The sequence below is a fragment of the Cynocephalus volans genome, chromosome 2 (genome assembly GCF_027409185.1).
Source record: "Cynocephalus volans isolate mCynVol1 chromosome 2, mCynVol1.pri, whole genome shotgun sequence".
Lineage (NCBI taxonomy): Eukaryota > Metazoa > Chordata > Mammalia > Dermoptera > Cynocephalidae > Cynocephalus > Cynocephalus volans.
Window position 1 is genome coordinate 162005394 of NC_084461.1, and position 20341 is coordinate 162025734.

At 50.9% G+C, this 20341-nt stretch overlaps 1 protein-coding gene across 1 annotated transcript in view; it reads left to right on the forward strand.

Annotated features, from left to right (window-relative positions):
- The window catches only part of SH3RF3 (SH3 domain containing ring finger 3), a 338026-nt gene that overhangs the window by 196308 nt on the left and 121377 nt on the right, over positions 1 to 20341 (forward strand). Inside the window, exon 3 of the mRNA XM_063087182.1 lies at positions 16767 to 17030. Coding sequence (XP_062943252.1) covers positions 16767 to 17030 — 264 coding nt within the window. The remainder of the gene's footprint in view (positions 1 to 16766; positions 17031 to 20341) is intronic.

A 20341-nucleotide genomic window follows, 5' to 3' on the forward strand; every position in this document is an offset into this window, starting at 1 on the left:
TGCAGGAGGGCAGTACTTCACTTGACTTTGAGCCAAGAAGCAAGAAAGCAGAGAGAAGGTAAAATAAATTGCAAGAATGTGGCCCAAAAGATGCAGTAGATGCTCTTCTTGCCATAGGCCCAGCCTCCACCTTCAACCACACTCAGCTCCACCTTCAGCCCAATTCTGCAGTGTTTGGGGCTAAACAGGAGAAGAAAAGTTAGATGAATGTGAGCAGTTTCCAGAAGTCTCTCTGGAGAACCTTTTCACTTTAGGTCCAGATAAACCACAACATTCTCTGATGGATTCTTGGGCCACCAATCAAGGTAACAGTTTCACTAGCATTGAGAAGGGAACTCCTTAAGAAGGTGGCATTCCTGGCCCTCAAAAACCATTTCATTTCACTAGAGGGAGCGGAGCTGCACACGTAGGTGGGGTATTTGTAGCGCGTGCAGCTGTCTACCCAGCCTGCTCAGGGCAGCTGTGGAGCTGAGGGAGAGGGCTGGGAAGAGTGTCCCTGCTCAGTGCCTGGCCTGCTGCAGTGCTTGTGGTGGGTCTGCCCAGCCTTGTGGCCTGCAGAGGAAAAGGATTGCCTTTTCCTCAATCTTGTTTTGCATTTCAAATGTTATTGCAAAACTAAAGAAAAATGGCAACATTCTTCTCCTGTGCCTATCTCTCTATGCCTCTTACTTTTCTTTCTTTTTTTTCCTCAACTTGGCCTATATCACCATTATCCATGACTTTTACCTGTTGATTTTTTCAAGCCATGCATGTTCTGTATATTATGAATGTGAATAAGCATTCCATCTTTCTTGCAAACTTTGTGAGAATGAGGAGTGTACGGCAGTCTTTATATTATAACGTCTCCAGTACCTCATATAGTATCTGGCACACAAGGTAGTCAGTAGGTGTTTGGATGGATGAATAATGAATGGATGGGTGCATGGTGGAGGGAGGGAGGGAGGGATGATGGATGCATAGAAGATGGATGGTTGAAGGAATAAATAGATGATTGGATAAAGACAGATACTTCAAATCGCCATTCCCCACACACACCTAGAGAGGTGTGTGTGTTCTCACCTTGGGTCCCATCAGAGTCAGGCTCCCTGGGGAGGACTATGAGTTCCTCTCTGAAGGGTCTGCCAGTCACTCATTTGTGTCTCCGGCACCTTGCACGGTGTGTGCAATGGAAGTCCCCAATAAATATGTGTTAAACAAAGGTTGGGCCATGTACTACTGGTCTAAGCCCCATAGGAAAACCCAGGCATTTAGAGTTGTTACAGTATCTGCTGTTGATTTGGGGCCAAAACGTAAAATGGGCACCTCGGCTTTTCCTCTCAGCACGGGCAAATGCTCTTTCCAAGATGACCAGAAGATAAACTGGAAGGCAGTTTCTCACTTCTCCCCATGCTCTGCGCCGAGACTTGTTCTTTGGAGCATGGGGAACTGAGTGTTTTGTCTCACAAAGCTGAAATGCCCCAATGCTGTGGCAGCCACTCTGCCGCCCGGCAGGCTGTGTGCCAGAGCAGGAGGCAGGAGGTGGCCCTGAGATGAGCTCCTCATTTGCAGTCAGGTAACAGCCAGCCCACCTGCTTTCCTGCACCTGCCTGCAGCGCTCTTCTCTTTAGCGTCATACAGAAAGTAATGGGAGCCTGGGAACTGGGGCCTGAACCAGGCATGTCAGTTGTCCTGCCTGTAGTGCAGTACCTGGGCCTCCTTCCATGTCTTTCCCACCCTACCCTACTGGCACTTCCTATCCCCTTCCTGGATATATTTTCTCCATAGTACTAGGGTCTTTCATATACTGCATCTTTTTAGTAGTTTCTTCGTTTAAGTCTCTCTCCCCTTCTAAAGTGTATGCTTCCTTAGGGCAGAGACGTTTTTGTCTGCTTTGTTTCTAACATGTTAGCAGTTCGTAGAATCTAACACTGTCTGGCACATACCATGTGGCTAGTACATACCTAGTAAGTGAGTGGGTATATCAGTAACATTTCTCTTGTTCAGGTTTTTGCCAGTGGCTCTGTGTAATCTCCAGTGCCCTGGAGATGTGATACAGATGTTTCTGTGGCTCTGATTGGGACAGCGCTCCTCCTGCCCTCCCCGGAGCAGTTCTCCTCCACCCTGGGAGCCGAGTCTATCCTCTCATGGGTCTTTCTGGTGCTAGGACTATCCATGCTTAGCTGTGCATGCTGGTAGAGCCCGGCAGCAGTAGGTACCAGGGCTCTCTGACTTTGTGCTTCAGCTAAAGCAAGAAGACTGCATGATTTTTGCCGGTTTTGCAGGAGCCTTTGTTCTGCATAGACATTGTCCAAGGCCAACCACAAACAGCAGCAGGTGAGGTGCTCCAGCCAGGACAGGCAGGCAGCTATAGCCCCATGCCCTCCCTGTACCTGTGCCCAAGCCCATCCAGCCTGCATGGCCTCCTGAGTTCAGGGAAGAGGCAACCTGATTACCTTCCCATTTCCTCTGTCACCCCAGCTCTGTCCTAGGAGAGCTCCTTCTCCTGATTCTATCTGTGGACCAGGTATTGTCAGTGTTCAGAACTCCAGCCAGGGGCCTGTCTTCTTAGCAGGTAGCTCACCTCCAACAGTGCCGCCCCCCAGCCCCACTGTGAGTATGTGGGTCTTCCTGGAGGGTCTTGGGGCCCCAGTGAAGCAAAGAAGGAGTGGGCTCATTCATCCTGTCTGCCTCTGATCCCTGACCTCCCAGGATGTGTGGGAAACAGATCCTTCTCCTGTCCCCACTCCATATCAAGGCCCAAGATCCCCGGCACTCAGCCCCGCCTAGACTCACTTGGCAGTGCTCATTTGCCCAGCAGGAGATGGGCATTGATGTTGCTCTGTGGAGCGATTCCTGCAGAGCATTTCTAGAGGCTGGGGTCCCCTGCCCCTGGAGGCTAGCTTACAGTGGTTTCGGTGCTGGTGGTGGCACAAGTAGCAAGAAGAAACAGGCTCCAATCATCCTCTTCAACTTACATGGTATGTTAGTGGTATCCTTACATGCATATTGTGTTTCTTGCTACATGGAATAAATGATCAGATATTGGTAGATTCCTTTGAGCGGTTCTCATGAGTGGAAAGAAAGTGTGAGAGCGTGACCTCAGCCATCCCGACATCAGCAGGACACAGAAGGCCAGTGAAGCCTGCCCGTGGCCATGTATTCTTGCTAAAAGCTGGACCTGGAGGGTGATGGCTGGGAGCAGGAGCTGGCCGCATACTCTCCCCTATGCCTGGGGCCCTGCAGCTGCTGCACGCCCTGGAGTGTTCTCCAGGAGAGACCCAATTCCCAGCCCTGGTCATTCAGGCCCCAAGTCGTGGGCAGCAGGTGCCCACCTGAACCTGGGAGAAGGATAGTGGCTTGTGCATGCTTGTCAAGTTAGACATTTCCCTGCCTGCAGGTAAAAAACAAAGTTCAGGGTGATTAGTTTTACCTTTAAAAACTCCAGCCTATCCTTGTAGGACAATCCTTGTATTGCTGAAAGGCACAAGAAACTGACCAATTTGATTTATTGGCTTGAGCATTACATTCTAAGAAAGTCAATCTGTTGGGTTTCTTGGTTTTAAAAACACAAAATAAAATGAGCCTAGCCTTACTGTCCATTGGCATGGACTTGAGGTCACATTTTGTAGGACAAGAAATGAGGCAGCACACAGAGCATTGAGCAGGGGTGGGCAGACCCCAACCCATGGGCCAAATCCACCCTACCTGGTTTTGTAAATAAAGTATGATTTGGAAGCAGTCACACCCCTTCACTCACATAATCCATGGGTCCGCGGCTGCTACAGCGGCCAGGCTGAATAGTTACAACCTATGGCCTGCAAATCCTAAAGTATTTACTACCTGCCTCTTTATAAGAAAATGTGCTGAGCCCTGGCAGAGAATATAAGGACACAAACTCTGGACCAAAACTGCCAGGGTTTGAATCCCAGCTCTGCACTTGGGGCCTTGAGCAAGTTACTGAACCTCTTTGTGACTTCGTCTCCTCAGCTGTAAAGTGGAGATAATAATATCTCTGTTATAATAATATTAATATTATAATAATTATCTCTATATAATAATGTCACCAATAATACTTGCCTCCTAAGTTTGCTACGAAGACAAGAAGGATTAATAATTGAAACATGCTTAGAATAACTTCTAAGTGCTAAATGTGTCAAATTTTTAAAGATGGCAGCAAGTTTCTAAGACCCACTCAAATCCCAGACAACTCCTCATTTAGGGACCACCTCATTGTTAGAGCACCTCCCACAAAGAGCACTGCATGGGTGCTGAGTTTCCTGTCTCACGGCCCTGGAGGTCCTTTCCCTGGAAAAAGGGGTAAGGCCTTGTGTGGTTGACGGAAGGGCGCCACCGACAAGGGCGTGCAGGGGACCCGCGTGGTTCCGGTGAGAGGGAGACGCTGTGCGGGGCCAGCGGCCGGGTGACGGTGGCTTCCCGATGAGGCAGTGAGGCGGGCAGGGCAGATGTAGATTTGGGAGAGCAAGGCGTGAAGCTCTTCCTTCAGCTCGCCAGGGTTGCCGAGGCTGCTGGGTGAGTTTTTTCCTGCCTCTGCTTCTCTCTGCTTTTCATGCTAGAATGTCTGTGCCACCTGCTCCCCCAGACAGCCCCTCTGAGTCACGGAGGACCCAGTGTTTTTATTGGGAAGTCACCAGGTCCCCTTTCACTTCTCTGTTTTCAGGCTTGTTTTTCTGGAAAGGCTCTGTGGTTAATTGTCTGTGTCCTGATCCACGGCTCTGATGACTCATGTCATCAGACAAGGAGCAGTTTATTTCTCAATAGGATGATGACTGTACCACTCTTGCTTCAAAACTAACATCCCCATGTTCTAGGTGCAGACTTACTGGGATGTTTCACTGCATCCTTAGGTGGGATCCATTCCTTCCTCCTGATTTACAGTCCTGAGGTTTCAAAGGAGGAGCTGTGGGGACCTGAGTTGGCACAGCCACTCCCCGTCCCACTCAGGGAAGGTACCTCTTCCTAATCTATTTCCAGGGAAGGGGTTTCTCAGTGTCTTTCTTTATCCTTTCCCTGTGCCTCAGTTTCCATTCATAGTCTCCGCTGTGACAGTCAAGCCCTACAGGAGCCCACACCTGGAGGCCCCGGGCTCTGTCCCAGCTCTGCCCTGGTGGCCTTCAGTGACCTCAGCAATGACGTTCTAAGACGTCAGCTGTTCCCCACACCCATGTTCTGCATCCCTTCCCTGGTTTACGCCTCTGCTTAGATCGTGCACTTTCTCTCCTTCTCTAGACTCCACTGTTCCAGCCCTTCCTTGCTGTCTTCCGGCTAGAACGTAACTCCAGGGGGGTGTGGCTTCTGGGTGTTTTGTCCACTGCCAAGTCCCCATGGCCGCAGCAGTGCCCCACAGATCACAGGCACTCATTCCAATTTGCTGAATACATGCATAAATGTGCCGAAACCACCTCCCTGCTCATGGAATGTTAGGAAGGATGGTGAAAACTAAGCAAGGCCTGTGAAAGTGCATAGAGAACTTTGCAACACTAAGTGAATGGGAAAGATGTCGCTATTACTGAAGCAACTTAACAACAGAAGAAACTGTTTGGGGGTGGGGAGCGGGTTGCAGGGTCAGACTGACAGCACGATGTCGTTGTTGGGTCTGGTCTGAGTGACTGGCAAAGTCTGGGACCCTTCAGAAAAAGTTTTAGAGTAGAGGCCACTCTTTTCCCTAGTTTTTGCAAATTCTGGCAAGGCTGTTAAGCACATTAACATTTTAGGAAGTTCAAATATATTTAATATTTTGGGAAAAGTTGTTTAGGAAGGTTGAAAATGACCCAGAAGCTGGCCAGCAGGAGAAAGACCCTCCCTTACCCAGAGGAGGCGGCTCTGTGCTGGAAAGGCAGCCTTGTTTTCTAGACTGGGTAACAGGACGGCTGAAGGCCTTGTTATCACTTTTATTTTATTTTTATTTTTTATTTTTTATTTATTTTTATTTTATTTTGTCGATATACATTGTGGCTGATTATTGCTCCCGATCACCAAAACCTCCCTCCCTTCTCCCTCCCCTCCTCCCCCAACAATGTCCTTTCTGTTTGCTTGTCGTATCAACTTCAAGTAGTTGTGGTTGTTATATCTTCTCCCCCCCACCCCCCGGTTTGTGTGTGTGTGTGTGTGTGTGTGTGTGTGTGTGTGTGTGTGAATTTCTATATTAATTTTTAGCTCCCACCAATAAGTGAGAACATGTGGTATTTCTCTTTCTGTGCCTGACTTGTTTCACTTAATATAATTCTCTCAAGGTCCATCCATGTTGTTGCAAATGGCAGTATTTCATTCGTTTTTATAGCTGAGTAGTATTCCATTGTGTAGATGTACCACATTTTCCGTATCCACTCATCTGATGATGGACATTTGGGCTGGTTCCAACTCTTGGCTATTGTAAAGAGTGCTGCGATGAACATTGGGGAACAGGTATACCTTCTACTTGATGATTTCCATTCCTCTGGGTATATTCCCAACAGTGGGATAGCTGGGTCGTATGGTAGATCTATCTGCAATTGTTTGAGGAACCTCCATACCATTTTCCATAGAGGCTGCACCATTTTGCAGTCCCACCAACAATGTATGAGAGTTCCTTTTTCTCCGCAACCTCGCCAGCATTTATTGTTCAGAGTCTTTTGGATTTTAGCCATCCTAACTGGGGTTAGATGGTATCTCAATGTGGTTTTGATTTGCACTTTTAAACAGGTTCACATTGCATTAAAGCATGAAGGCTGCGGAAAGAAATGTCTCCTGGATGTAACAGAAAATGACTGGACTCACTAGTGCACAGAATACATTTCAAAGCAAAGCTGCCTCTGGTGCCCATGGCTTACACTTGCTGGGTCCCTGTGGGCCTGTCCAGCAAGCAGCAAGCTGCTGTTGGGTGAGCCGGTCCCCGAGCAGGGTACCCGTGCAGGCCCCAGGCAGTGCTTCCGCCATGCCCTATTTGCAGCGACTCAGGCAAGCATTTGTGTGTTTCTCTGTAGTGAGATGACTTGCATTAATAACTTATTTATGAAGTTCACCTTAAGTCTACAACAGTGACTGCAACGTCCATTTTTGTGGTTATATGTATTACAAAATTGGCAAAGCATTTTGTAAATAAATACCCGGAGTTAAGGATTTCTGTGAGTCACTGTGGAACAGAACACCACGAAACCATCTCCAGCTCCAAACCTGCCCCTCAGTGCCTGGTGCAGTGCAGAATCCTGCCTCAGTTCCTCCTGTTCCAGGCCAGAGGCTGGTCTCGGTCCCGTCATCCTCTGTGAGCTGCATAGTGCAAAATTAGTGTAAATTCAATATGTCCATGAAATAAACCTGAACTATTAGGTGCTCCTTGATTGAGGCTTAACCTTCCTTTAACATAACAGTAAATCCTATTTAGTATCCAAAGTGTTAATTCGGGGCTTGAAGTTTTCACATTTTTCTATTGTGTTTCTGAAGTACTTGAAGCCTTTATAGAGGAGAGGGGGAGGTATTAAAGATGCTCACTGTGTGTTTTTGTTTTTTTTTTGAAATTGGCCATTTGACATAAAAACCTTGGGGCCTGTCTATAGTGAGAGAGAGGCACTCAGGCTCCCTTGGTCCTAGGACCCTCTCCTTCCTCCGCACAGGAAGGCTGGGGGTCCCAGTGCACAGAGCCCATGGGTGCACAGCAGCTGTTCCTGACTCTGTGTAACTTCTGGGCCACCAGGGGCCTCTGGTGTCCCGATCGCTTTGCACCGTGACTGCCACCTCACACGTGGCCAAATGTTTTCCTTACATGGTGTTAAGAAACCATGCAGGCGGGGGGATAGGACAGTCCTGGAGGTGATCCCCACTCACGGGACCCCCTCATCTCAGATTCCGCCTGTGGAAGGAGTCGAGCTTCCCAGGGCCTTCAGCCTGCACCACACCTTCTCAGAAACCCATCGTCTATTAATGGAAGAAATTAACTTTTTGTAATCAACTCTGCTATATGATATCAGTTGGGTTAACTTCATGATCAAGTCTGTTTTGATAAAGTCTTTTTCTGTTTTTTAATGAAGCTTGCCAGTCTATGTATTGTGTGACGTGTGATGTGGACAGCATTAGTAAACACGTTATCTGCTGTTGTCTGGCTGGTTTACCAGCCATTCAGAAGTTACTCAACACTAACAGGAAACCATTCTCCAGTATGTTCTGTGTGCCAGGCACTGTTACAAGCAACTGATACTGATAAATACTGATAAATGAGAATTAACTCATTTAATCTCACATTTGAGATCCCTATGAGAGAGACATTTATGATGCCCATTTTGCAGATGGGAAAACTGAGACACAGAGAGACCAGGATGTGGCAGAGGCAGCATCTGAACCACAGGCCATGGCAGAGTCAAGCTCTTATGCCCTCAGAACTCCTCAGTGCTGGGGACCCCATCCTTTCTTTGCCCACAGAGCCAGATTCTTACGGAAACTTAATTTTTAAATGTATATTCACACATACCTTATTTTTACCTTAACTTTTTGTGTTAATTTTTTTTTTTTTTTTTTTTTTTTTTTTGTAGCATGAAAACAATGATGTGGGAAAAAAAGTTAAAGATGGTGTGGTAATTAGTTTGGGTTGGAATAAGGACCTAGAAGGACCATCTGCCTCTGGCCCCTCCTGAAGAGGGACAGGGGTTGGCGGGCCTTGCTTTCCTTCTGACCTCTTGGCTTCCTAAAGCGGTTCAAGATTGTGGCCCCAGGTTGAGGCCCCTTGACCTAAGGCGGTTGGGGAGGAGGCTCTGGTGGGTGCTCTCCAGGCACAGTGGGAGAGGCACACTGAGGGGGCTGTCTGAGCAGCAGCTGGATCCAGGCCCTGGGCTGTGCCTGGGGTGTGGCGTGGGGGTGCAGGTAGTGAACCCTTCGTTCCCTGGGAGGGACCACAGGAGCACGAAGCCACCACACAGAGACCACCTTCTCAAGGTACTGTGGCTGCCCAAGGACTCGTGCAGATGCTGGGGTGTGGTCCTCAGCTCACCCACCCGACACTAGCCCCCCTGCAGGGTCCGGGTCATTGTTGGCGGCTTTCTACACTTAGGAACATCTGCCTTTTGTGGCCCTGGCATCCAGGTTCCAGGAACATCTGTCTGTATCAGCAAACAGTCTACGATCATCGTTTTTATAGCAACTTCTTCATTAAGAGACAGAAAGCCCGTTACATATCATCAGTTTTATTCTCTTGACATTACCAGGGAATATGGAAGGACAGATTTGATTATCTCCAGTTTATGGGAAGACTAAGCACTAAGAACTGAGGGGCTTTGTTACACGGTGCACTGCAAGGCCACTGCTGGTTCCCAAGACACTGAAATGCTGCTCTCAAATGCAGCACTGACATGTTCCCACAGGGGGGCCCTGCATCCCCTTTCCCTGGGCTGAGTGGAGATTGTGTGAGCATCTGCCCTCAGGCCATTGCTAACCTTGACATTTCTTCTAGGGCTCCACAACCCTTTTCTATAAAGGGCCAGACAGTAAATGCTGTGGCTTTGCAGCCCACAAGGTCTGTGATGCAATTACCAAGACAGACAATATTAAATGTGCGAGCTTGATTTACAAGACTGAAGGCAGGATGGATTTGGCCCCCGGCTGTGGTTTGCCACCTCCTGATCTCTACTAACTGTAGACATCAAGTAGCCTTAATTTGGATCTCACCATCTCTGCTAGACTCAGCTTGATCCTAGCGTTCCAGGATAATGTATGCAAATGGTTTAGAAGTCGGCTCCACATCCTCAGGAGGGTCAATTGTGTTTTTAAGCATGAACTCTTTGAAGCTGAGAGTGTTGTTGTGAAGAAAGTTTATTTTTTGGGACATGATTGTGTGGGGCTATGGCTAATGCTAATAATGTCTGTAATCCTGTTGCCAGTTGTAGTGCTCTTAATCCTGTTCATGACACCAATTGTCTAGCTACACGACCACGCCAGTTGTCGGGCTCTTTTACCTGCCAGTAATCCTGTCGACTGGGCTGATTGTTGAGCTAATGCTGGGTCTGGAGCTCCCAGACCCCTCAAGCCTGTTCACAGACTGGGTCACAAACCCTTCATACTCCAGGCTGGGTCACCAGACTCCACACACGCCAGACTGGATCACCAGACCCTTTCATGCAGGTCTACGAGCTAGGTAATGGCCAAAAGGTCCTTGGAAGCCACAGGCTGGAAAGCATGGCTGCGCCGGGCATCTGCCTGAGACCAGTGACCGCCTGCCTGCTTCACTAAAACTCCTCTCTCTGTGTGTCTGTCTCTCTCTCTCTCTCAAGAACATAATAGCAACAAAACTAAAAAGATACATTGGAGCACATGCACACTAACTACACACACACACACACACACACACACACACACACACACACACACACACACACACACACACACACACACACACACACACACACACACAATTTGCTTACAAAGGACGTGCTAAAACCATACCCAACTGGACCCAAGGTGAGGACCCTGACCAAACTATTCTATTTTCCCAACAGATTGTTTTGTTATAAAGTGTGTATCAGCTACTTTGAGAAGAGATTGGAAGAGCCACATCCCTTATTGCTTTGTAATAGTGCCTTTCATCTGCAGGAATCCAAAAAGCTTTATACCTTCTACATGCAAATGCCTCATCCAGCCCAAAGTCTCCAGATGCCTCTAAGGTGAAACACAGCCATCCTTAAATCCCACGTCTCCTAACAGTTCAGAATGGGAAGTTAAGCAAGGCAGCAGTAACACCAGGGAACCGGCTACCAAAATGCATGGAGCAGCAGGCACACTCGAGCAGAGGACCTCTACCACGTCTGGGGAAAGTAAAAAAAAGAAGAAGGAAAAAAGATAATTTGCTTTTGAACACTCCCCAATCTCACGGAACATGAAACTCTGCTAAGGGCAGCTCCAGGTTGTGAGCAGCAAGCACTCACTCTCACACTTGCCTCACAGAGCAGCGGGGGGGTGGGGGTAGGGGGCCTCACCCCCTGCATTGGAGGGAGAAATTGTGTGGTCCTGTTCTGTCATGTTTCTCATCCAGTTGTGGCAGCTACAGTGGCTGCTGGGCCATTGGTGTGGTCTCCTGTGTGCATAGCTGTGTCTTGCTCCTCCCCGTGGCCCAGAGCCTAGCCCAGGTCTGGCGTGTTGCAGAAGTTCATAGATTCTTGGACGGAGTGTGCAAACATGGGGAAGGAAGAGACCTCCCAACAAAAGAGTGAAAGAAACAAAAAGCCAGGACCCAACGGGTAGCTCTTAATAAGAAAAAGGTAAGGAGGAGCTTGACAGCTGTGAAGCCAAAGCCCAGGAGCCCCATAGTTGTCATGATAGCGTAACACCTTCATCATAGAAGACTAAATCCATAAATTGGAAGATGGGGTACACCCTGGCTGGATACATTATTTAGAATAAGGTAATGCAAAGAAATCATGCCTTTTCTAAATCAAAGAGTGTTCATGTTAAAAAGTACTATTCTAAATGAAAGTACTGTAAATGCTTTGGCTTAAAAATGCTTATGAGCTGAAGAAATTGCAAATCGACTTCAGACCCCTTGAATTAATCAGGATATAGGCCAAGCTTCTAATGAGAAGGTCCCAAAACATAGTGGTTCAAATAAAATAAGCTTGCTTCTTCTGAGGTCACGGTCCGGGGTCAATGTTGTCCAAGGGCTCAGCTTCCCTCCCTGTTTTGCTGAGCATGTTGTTTGTGTGGAAGAAGCTGGTCCCCCGCCCTCCGTGTCCACCACGCAGCCAGTGGAAAGGGAGAACTTCTTATGAATGTCACTGCGAAACATGGTGCGGGTCTGCGTGAACCACTTTCACTTGCCTTCCATCGACAGGGGTGACATAAGGCCAGGGCTGCCTGCAAGTGAGGGCTGGAAAGTGCAGGCGTTCGCTGGGCCACCTTGACCCCAGGTGAAACTCGGAATATTCTCAGATGAGAAGGAAAAAGTGGGCACTGGGGGATCATTAGCTGTCCCTGCCACAGTCACACACCCTGCAGTGAGTGGTTTGTTTACCATCAGAGTACACTCTGCAAGGTCCACACACCACTTCCAGAACACGCCCTGTGTCCGTTTCTGTGACACTGATGACTGGCTGCACAGGTCTGGGGACTGTAGACCAGTAGGCCCAAGTCCACCTCACACTCCATGCCTTTGTTTAGGTCACCAACAGCAGCAGCAGGGTCTCTGGCTTCATGGGCCCTGAGCCTTGTGTCTTGGGAGACATAATGGACAGGGAAAGTTCTTCTAGCCAAAGGCCCTTAGCCCGGGGGTGGTTTGCTAGTGCGTACCTCACCCATTCAGTAGATAGCGCGTGCATGCGATCCACGTCAGGCTAGGAGCGGGACCAAGGGTGAAGAACAGGCGGCGTGTCTGTCCTGATGGGGTTGGTAGCAAAAGGGAGCCATCTGTTGATAACAGGTGGTCACAACTGAGGCAGGTGCTACTCCTGGAAGCTCCAGATGAGGGAGACTGGACTGAGTCCTGAACATCTCAAGGATGAGTGGTTCTTGGCCCACACTCTTCCCCCAGCTTGCTGGGGGTCCTGGAGGAGTCGGACAGGTCGGGGCCATGCCCCTCACTCAGGAAAGCCAGCGTGCAGAGCCCCTTGGCGGGGGCAGGGGCGGCTTGCTTGTCAAAGCCTACTGCCGTGGGTATCCCTGTAGGGGCTGGAAGTGGAGCTGCCATGTATGCATGAGCACCCCGTCTCCACGGGCGGGATGGTAAGCCCAGAGGGAGATTTGTGTGCCACCCTAGAGTACTGAGCCGTGAAATTGGCCTTGTAGGTTTTAATTATTATTAATGCCTTGCAGGGTGGTTGGTGTTAATTGTCCTGTGGGCATCCCAGATGTTTCCTCCTTTTCCTCTTATTTCTTTTCCCTAATGCCTTGAGTGTCTACAGTGGGACATAGTGGCTGTGTTTGGATATAGTTCCTCCAAGGGGCTGGAACCTCAGAGGTCCTCTAGGTTCCTGCCATGGAATGTGCAGACATTTGCGGTCATCTGTCCCCCACAGTGGCGTTCATCTGCCACTGACTAATTAGTTAATCTCATAAAGGGCTTTGAAGATGAAAGCCTCGGTGGCGGTGCTGAGCGTCACCATTTATGAGCATTTCCTGATGAGACCCAGTTTCTGGCTGCTTCTGCCCCTGTGAATAACCTGCTTCTTGGTACTGCCCCTGGCTTTTATTCTTTTGCTCTCAGAAATGTGTCCTGCATTAAAAATCTTTATTACCCTCCCCATTTTGCTGTGTCAGTGGCTGATTCTGGGCAGGGCTAGCAGGGGTCTCTGTCTCCCTCTCCCATGGGGGCGGCTGGCATGGGGCTGCCTGGCAGGCCACACTTGGAGTTGCATGGGTCTGTCTTGCTTCGGTTTGCAGGTGGTTTGCCTGCCCCAAGTCTAGGCCACTGTGGAGCAGTGGTCGGGGTGCGCAGTCCCCTGGCTGTCCCTGTTCCTTCCCTGGTTTATGCACCAGAGGACCTGCTCTTCTGCTCCTCCATGTGGCTCTCCAAGAGGCATGCTGTGTCAGGTCTTTGTTGTCTAACTTTCCCCGCTCCCATACCTATCCAGGCCTGCCTTGGGACTAACCTGAGCTCTTTTGAATTAACAGCATAGAGAGGGCACCTGCTATGTGCTGGGAACTCTCGCACAGGGTTAGCGCAGTTGAGTCCTGTTCTGGGGTGGGTGACAGGCTTAGGAGAGCACAGTCTGGGGTTTGGGAGGGAGAGAGAAGGGTAGTAGAGAAGGTGTGGAGCTTGGCAAAGCCCTGCAGATTCCTGAAGCACACCTCTTTGTGATTGAGGGTGCTGCCCACCGTGGCTGGGAAGGTGTGCTGAGGCCAGCTCGGGAGGGGGCAGGGGCCTCTGCTGCCGCACTGAGGAGCTGGGATACCCCTAGGGCGGTAGGTGGTCACTGAAAGCTTATAAGCAGTGGGCATAAGGGTGGGCCCTGCTCTGTGTCTGGGCATCCAAGACCACAGAGGGCTGATGGGACCTGGAGACCCCCAGAGGAGATGTGCCCCGGTTTAGGTGGAAGCAGATGGTGGTAAGGCAGTGGAGTGGAAGGGTACAGGGGTCTCTAGGTGAAAGCCTAGAAGTGGAGACGTCAGGACCTGAGGAGGAACACCAGGCTGAGGGGATGGGTGGCACAAGACAACCAAGGGTCCTTGCGTAGCAGCTGCGCGGGGGTCTCATGGCCAGGATGGGAATATAGGAGGTGAGGGCTTGGGGGAAGATGGTAGCTTCTGAGAGCTTGTGATGTCCTGCAGAACTGTGGCACAAGCTCTGGATTGACATTGAGGCTGCTGGTCAGAAGGGAGGGTGTGTCTGAGAGCCACGGCAGAGAGGCAGGTAGAGTGGGGTCTGTGACTGGGGGTGGGGGGGGGAAGGAGGCGTGGGGCCATGACCCATCTAGAAAGTCAGTGAAGACAGAGTCCCCTGAGACCCAGGATTGCCAGCCTTACAGGGCCCAGAAGACACTGTCTTGCACGCTCTGTGCTGGTGATGGCCCCTAGCCCTGGCCTCGGCTTCTCTGGCCCCACACCCAGACCTCCCAGCCACACTGCATAGCATGGGTGTGAACAGTGCTGCAGGTGGCCTCTGTGTGGGCCGGTCTGGAGGACACTGAGGGTGGGGAGGCCGGTGCGGACGTCCAACATCCCCTTCACGTGGGGCATTTGGGAGGCGGTGGCGTGAGAGAGGCCCACGAGAAGCAGAGCCCGCCACAAAGGGGCAGGTCTGGCCCTTCTCGCCTGCCCCTACTGTCGGCACTAGCAAAAGGTTACCAAACAGCCACAGAGCCTGGGCTCCTAGAATACTGTTTGTGAGCATCCCCAAGGAGATGGAGCTAGTCTGTGACAAAGTGAAGTGTTCTTTTGTGCACTGAGTCGAGGCCAGGTTTTGAGCTTAACAGCGACTTCTTTTCTTACTGTCCCTTTAAAACCTCTTGCCTCGTACAAGAACAGCCAGGGCTTCTCAGCCTGCGGACATTCTGGGCCTGGCCATTCTTTGTTGGTGGCCATGTCCTGCGCATTGCAGGGTGTTTGGTGGCGTCCCTGGCTGCTACTCATCAGATGCCAGTAGCACCCACATCTCAGTTGTGACAACCCAAAGTGTCTTCAGACAAAGTTGTCCCTAACTGAGAGTCCCTGTGTGGCAGTGGGAGTCCTCTGGTGGCTCACAGCCAGCAGCCCTTCCAATCTTTTCTGATCACAGTGCTTGAATTGCAAATTACCCCTTTGCCTTCACTCTCTGAAATCAGGGCCTGTTACAATCTATTGTGCTTACACTACAAAGCCATCCAGAATGAGCATTATTGGAAGCAAACTGATTTTTTTTTCCTTCCAAGTTCTGCAACGAAAAATCCTATGGTGTTCCTATTTAACTGGTCAGGGGTGGCTGTTTGTCAATTTGCCAGCAGGTTCTCCCTCAACTGCTGTCACTTGATATTGCTGAAACATAAATGTTGAATGACTGAGTTGCTGACATGCTGTTACTTTCTCTACAAAGAGTCTTTCGTTGTACTCCTGCTTCAGGCTTTTCTTCCTCTATTGATTGATTCAAGCACTAAAGAAATCCTTGGATAGGCAGCCCTGGGCAGAAAATGCAGCTTCTGGTAGGAAAAGTGTTGGGTACTGACACAGGGACAATGGTTTTCTCTTTCTTTGGTTTTCTTCTGGCACAGAATTGACCTTTGGCAAAGCTCACTCAGTTGAGCGGGTGTGGGCCACCCATAAAGAAGAGAAAGAGAAGTCCACGGACAACTGGTCTTTATGAAACAAGCACACTTAGAGAAGCCTAGGAAGTAGACGACGACATCAAATCAAGTTTCAGGATTGTTTGACAGATTCGTTGGTAAAAAGAGAAGATTGCCAAAAATTCTGATTGTGTTTTAGAGCTGGGCATTGTTTGAGACTGGAGGTGGCAGCTCACTGTTGGGTGGTTGGCTAACCTTTGACAGGACGACAGGAGCATCCCTGATGTTAAGAGGATACGATTTTATGCCTTTGACATAGGACTTCTAGGCCAGACTGCTGTGTGCAGCAAAAAGTTGTGTGTCATGGTTGGGGGGTCTGTTATAGCCGGGGACCCCTTCTTAGAACTTCTGGTTCTTGTGGGGACAGGAACCAAGGGCCGTGGAGTGGGTGCCGCATTCCTCAGTGAGGCTGCCTCTCATCGGGACATCGTGAGTGTGCCCAATGGTTTGAGGCCTCCGAGTGGGGGCACAGTGCCATTGCCGAGATGGGGTCTGTCTGCTCAGCTGGAAACCCCCTGGGCATGGTCTGAGTTGTTGTGTGGGTGCAGTATATGAAGTAAAGAAAATTCTGTTGGATAATAATTACTGGAAATCTGGCAGCTTTTTAGACTAATGTTTCCGAGAAACAGCACCCAGTGAAACATGATTCAGCACTGAGTAGCGCGGAACAACATTCTGGAATGCAGACCACCTGGGTTCAGATTCTAGCTACTGCTCACAGGCGTGGGCTCAGGCAAGTTGCCTTCTCCGTCCCTGCCTCAGTCCCCCCAGGTGTAGAGGAAGGTAACCTAACATGTACTTCAGGGTCCTTTGCAGCCAGAGCGAGCTGGTCTGTGTGGACGGCCTGGGACAGTGCCCAGCCCGCACATGTGCTGTTAGCGGGGAGCACTAGTGTGGGGACCCCATTGTCTCCATGGGGCCACAGAGCTTGTGTGTTCCTGTGACAGGCTGTCTATTCCTTTGGAATAATTTCCACCCAAGGCATTCTGTACACAACCCCCAGGCAGCGGGAAGGGTCCTGCTGAGTAACTGCCTCTTGTATTTCACTTTCAGAATCTCTCCCAGCTTCCCTACGGCAAAGCCCTCTACAGCTATGAGGGGAAGGAGCCTGGTGACCTCAAGTTTAACAAGGGGGACATCATCATCCTGCGGCGCAAGGTGGATGAGAACTGGTACCACGGTGAGCTGCATGGCACACAGGGCTTCCTCCCGGCCAGCTACATCCAGTGCGTCCGGCCCTTGCCTCAGGTCCCGCCGCAGGGCAAAGCACTTTATGACTTTGAGATAAAGGACAGAGACCAAGACAAGGACTGTCTGACGTTCACCAAGGTAAGGTGAGCCCCGTGCAGCCTTTGTGCCCATGCACAGCTCCTGCAGTGCGCAGCCTGGGCAGCAGCTTCCTGCCAGGTTTCTGTCCTGCCGGGTTTTGGTCCCGGCTCTGACTCCTTCCTGAGGCACCAGGCGAGAGGCCAGCTCCTTCCCTGTGCCTCCGTAATAGGGGCACTGGTTGTATTGGCTTCATGGGCTTTTGCTGAATGGTATGAGATGGCGCATGCCTGACACACAGCTCCTGCAGGAGCTGGCCCAGGAGTGTCAGTGGCAGGACCTGAGTCAGAGTTTGAAGTGCTGACTCAGGCACCATGGAAAGAAGTCATTCCAGGACTCAAAGGGCCTCGTGAGAAGGTCTCCCTCATGGGGTAAACTGAGGCAGAGACATGGCTCAGCTCACAGCGAAGCGCTGGCTGGGCCCCCATCAGTGCATCTGGGCTGGAGGGACCAGGCGCGGGAGGCCGTGGAAGTGGCTAGGTCAGACCACTCGGTCAGTACCAACCATGCAGCTGTCTGTAGAGGCCGGTGGATGCAGAGGGCCTGGCTCCAGCCCCCACAGCTGTGTCGATGCCACTGAGCAACCCACACCCTCGATGTTCACAACCATTTGAGCGTCCAAGGACGTAGTCGGAGCCTTGCTTTCTCCACAGAGCTCAGAGAGGTGGTGTCCCTTATCCAGGCTGATTTGGGGCCCTCTCTCCTTGTCCCTTCCCATCGCTGCCCCCTGCTTCTCCTCCTTCGTTCCCCCAGCCCTGCCCCTCTCACCCCCCTCCCACTTATAAATAACAGAGCTGGAATTCTGACTCAAACCTCTAGCCTTAAAGCCCGTGCTCTGTGTCCTTCCCCCTTGAGGCAGACCATCGTTACTCTCTGTCTCTGTCTCTCCCCTCTCCCTCCCCCTCTCTCCCCCTCTCCTTCTGCTCCTTGCAGAACTTGGCTGTGGCACCAGGCCTGGAGGGCTGCAGGCATAGCGTGCACACCATTTTTGAGCAAAATTGGCATGTCCTGCACAGGGCTGCTATTTACGTCTTTTTCTATTGTTCAGCCTGACAGTGAATGATCTATTTTTTATTCAGGGACTCAACTCTTTCTTCCTTCCTTGCACCAAGGTGTTCTGATGCTAATTCCAATTGTCATCTGGCTAGTGCAGCTTCCCAGGAAGCCAGCATGGGGCCTCCTCCTCCTCCTCCTCCTCCCTCTGCTTTCTCCCCATCCTCTCCTCCCCTCCCCCTCTCTTCACTTCCCCATCCCAGGGCTGGCATGGTAGGCTTCCCGGGTGCGATCTATCAGGCAGATACAACCCCTGCCTTGCTTGCTTCTCTGCTCAGTGGTTTCTGGAGAACCTTCCCTGAGAGAAGACCCTCCCGGGGGCTACTGGTGCTTTTGCATTGTCACTGGGGACTAAGGGCCGGGACCTCCAACCTCTTGGGGTCTGGTCAGGGCCCTGCTAAGGAGATAGACCCCATAGTGGCTCCAGCCTCCTACAGCTCAGCTGGCATCCCAGGAGGAGGCTCTGGGTCAGCAGAACTCACTGTGAAGGGACAGCCACAGAGCCCCAGGAGCCTCCAGGCAGGCCCGGCTTCTGGAAAAACAGCTGCCTGCCTTGCTCCTGCCACCTCCTGCCACCGTGTGACCTGCTCCGTCTCCGGCCTCTGCCTAGAATGCTCAGCCGCAGGATGGAGACCAGAGTCCACAGGACAGGAGGACGACAGGCACTAGCTGTGTCCCCCTGGTTCTGTGCTGGGCACTGTGCGTGTCCGGGGGACACAGACAGACCCTTTGCCCTCTGGAGCCTGATCTAGGGGAGACAGGCATTAGCACACAGAGAGAGACAAGTGAGCAAAGTCTGGTGCCAGGGGATGGCGGCTGTGCTGGTCACCCATGAGGCAGCCTTCTAAGTGCTCAGTGATGGAATTCAGTGTTCAGTAGTCACAAGAAACATTAAAGTAGTCCTTGTGGGAAAAACCTTGTCAGTCATTTGGGGGGTACCATGGCTGTGGCCTTTGAGGTGAGATGGAGGGCAGAGGCCCCAGCTAAGAGGGCCATGGGAGGTGTGATGTCACAAATTGTTTTTTAGGACTTTCTTGAGTCCTTGGGTTAATGTGGAGAATTAGAGGCCCCTGCGTGTGATTCCCAAAGACAGTCATGCTGTGCCCCCCACCATGTTCAAAGTCACCTCTTCTCCATACCCCCTTTCACCCTCTGACCTCCAGAGCAAAGCTTGGGGTAAGGGACAGCTGCCTCCGCTAGCCACCCTGCCCTGCCTGTGTCTCTCACTCCTGCATGTCTTGGGCAGCTCCTCATGCCTCTTGTTCCCCTTCCTGTCACGGTGAGGCTGGCCCCGTGACTCTGCACGCGTGCCTGGCATGCAGTCCCGGTGTCCAGTCCCGCCGCCCTTGGTTCTCAGGATGCCATGTGTGGCACACCTCCTGCCACCCTCCCGTGCTTCAGCATCACTGGTTCACATGGAACAAATGTTTTTGTTGTCCTGGAGTCAGCAAGGGAAAGAGGGGTCTCTAAAAAACATGGATGGTTCTAACTTCCCTTTAAAAACCAACCATCTTTGTGGGGGAATTGATGGTGTTTAAAAAGGCATGAAGGAGGTGGATGAAAGTAAGATTTTTACCTTTGGTGCTGGGTTTTGAACAGCCCTGTTAAAACAGCATTAATTAAAGTCATTCTAAAACCAAAGTTTTTGTTTTATTGAAGAAGAGAGCGAATAATTACTTTTTGTAAAGTAGCTAAAAAAAAAGCATATTTTATAACTTCTTCATAGTCTCACCTCAAAAAGCTGAGCATGTGCAGATAAAAAGACTCGAGGCAGGAGGAGTGTGTCCCCAGGCTCTGTCCGCTGGTCTCTGACGTGCTCCCGGGAGGACTCCTCGCACGCTGCCCATTAGTCCAAGGGGAGGGGCTGGATTTGCAGGGGAAGCACCAACTAGCTGTGTGGCTGCAGGAAGACCTGCCCTGGGGGTGTGCAGCGCCGGGCATGTGGGTGGACAGCCGCCGGGCTTGGCGCGGGAAGAGTGTGGGCTCCGTTCCTGTGGCGGTGGCTTCCTTCGTCTTCTTATTTCCACGCAACTGCGAGACTCAGCAAATGTTCGCCAGCTCCTCGTGTGTACCGTTCAGTTCATGACAGTCTGCCCTCGCCTCGCCTGGCAGCTGTGCTCACTGGACAAGCCCGGGCTGCCCTCGTGAATTTACTTGTTAACAGTCAGGAATCCTCAAAAAGCACAAGGAGGTTTCCCAGGTGAAACTTGGCCTGGCCGACCAGCAATCACTTTTGCACCTGACCGTACTGGAGGCCCAAA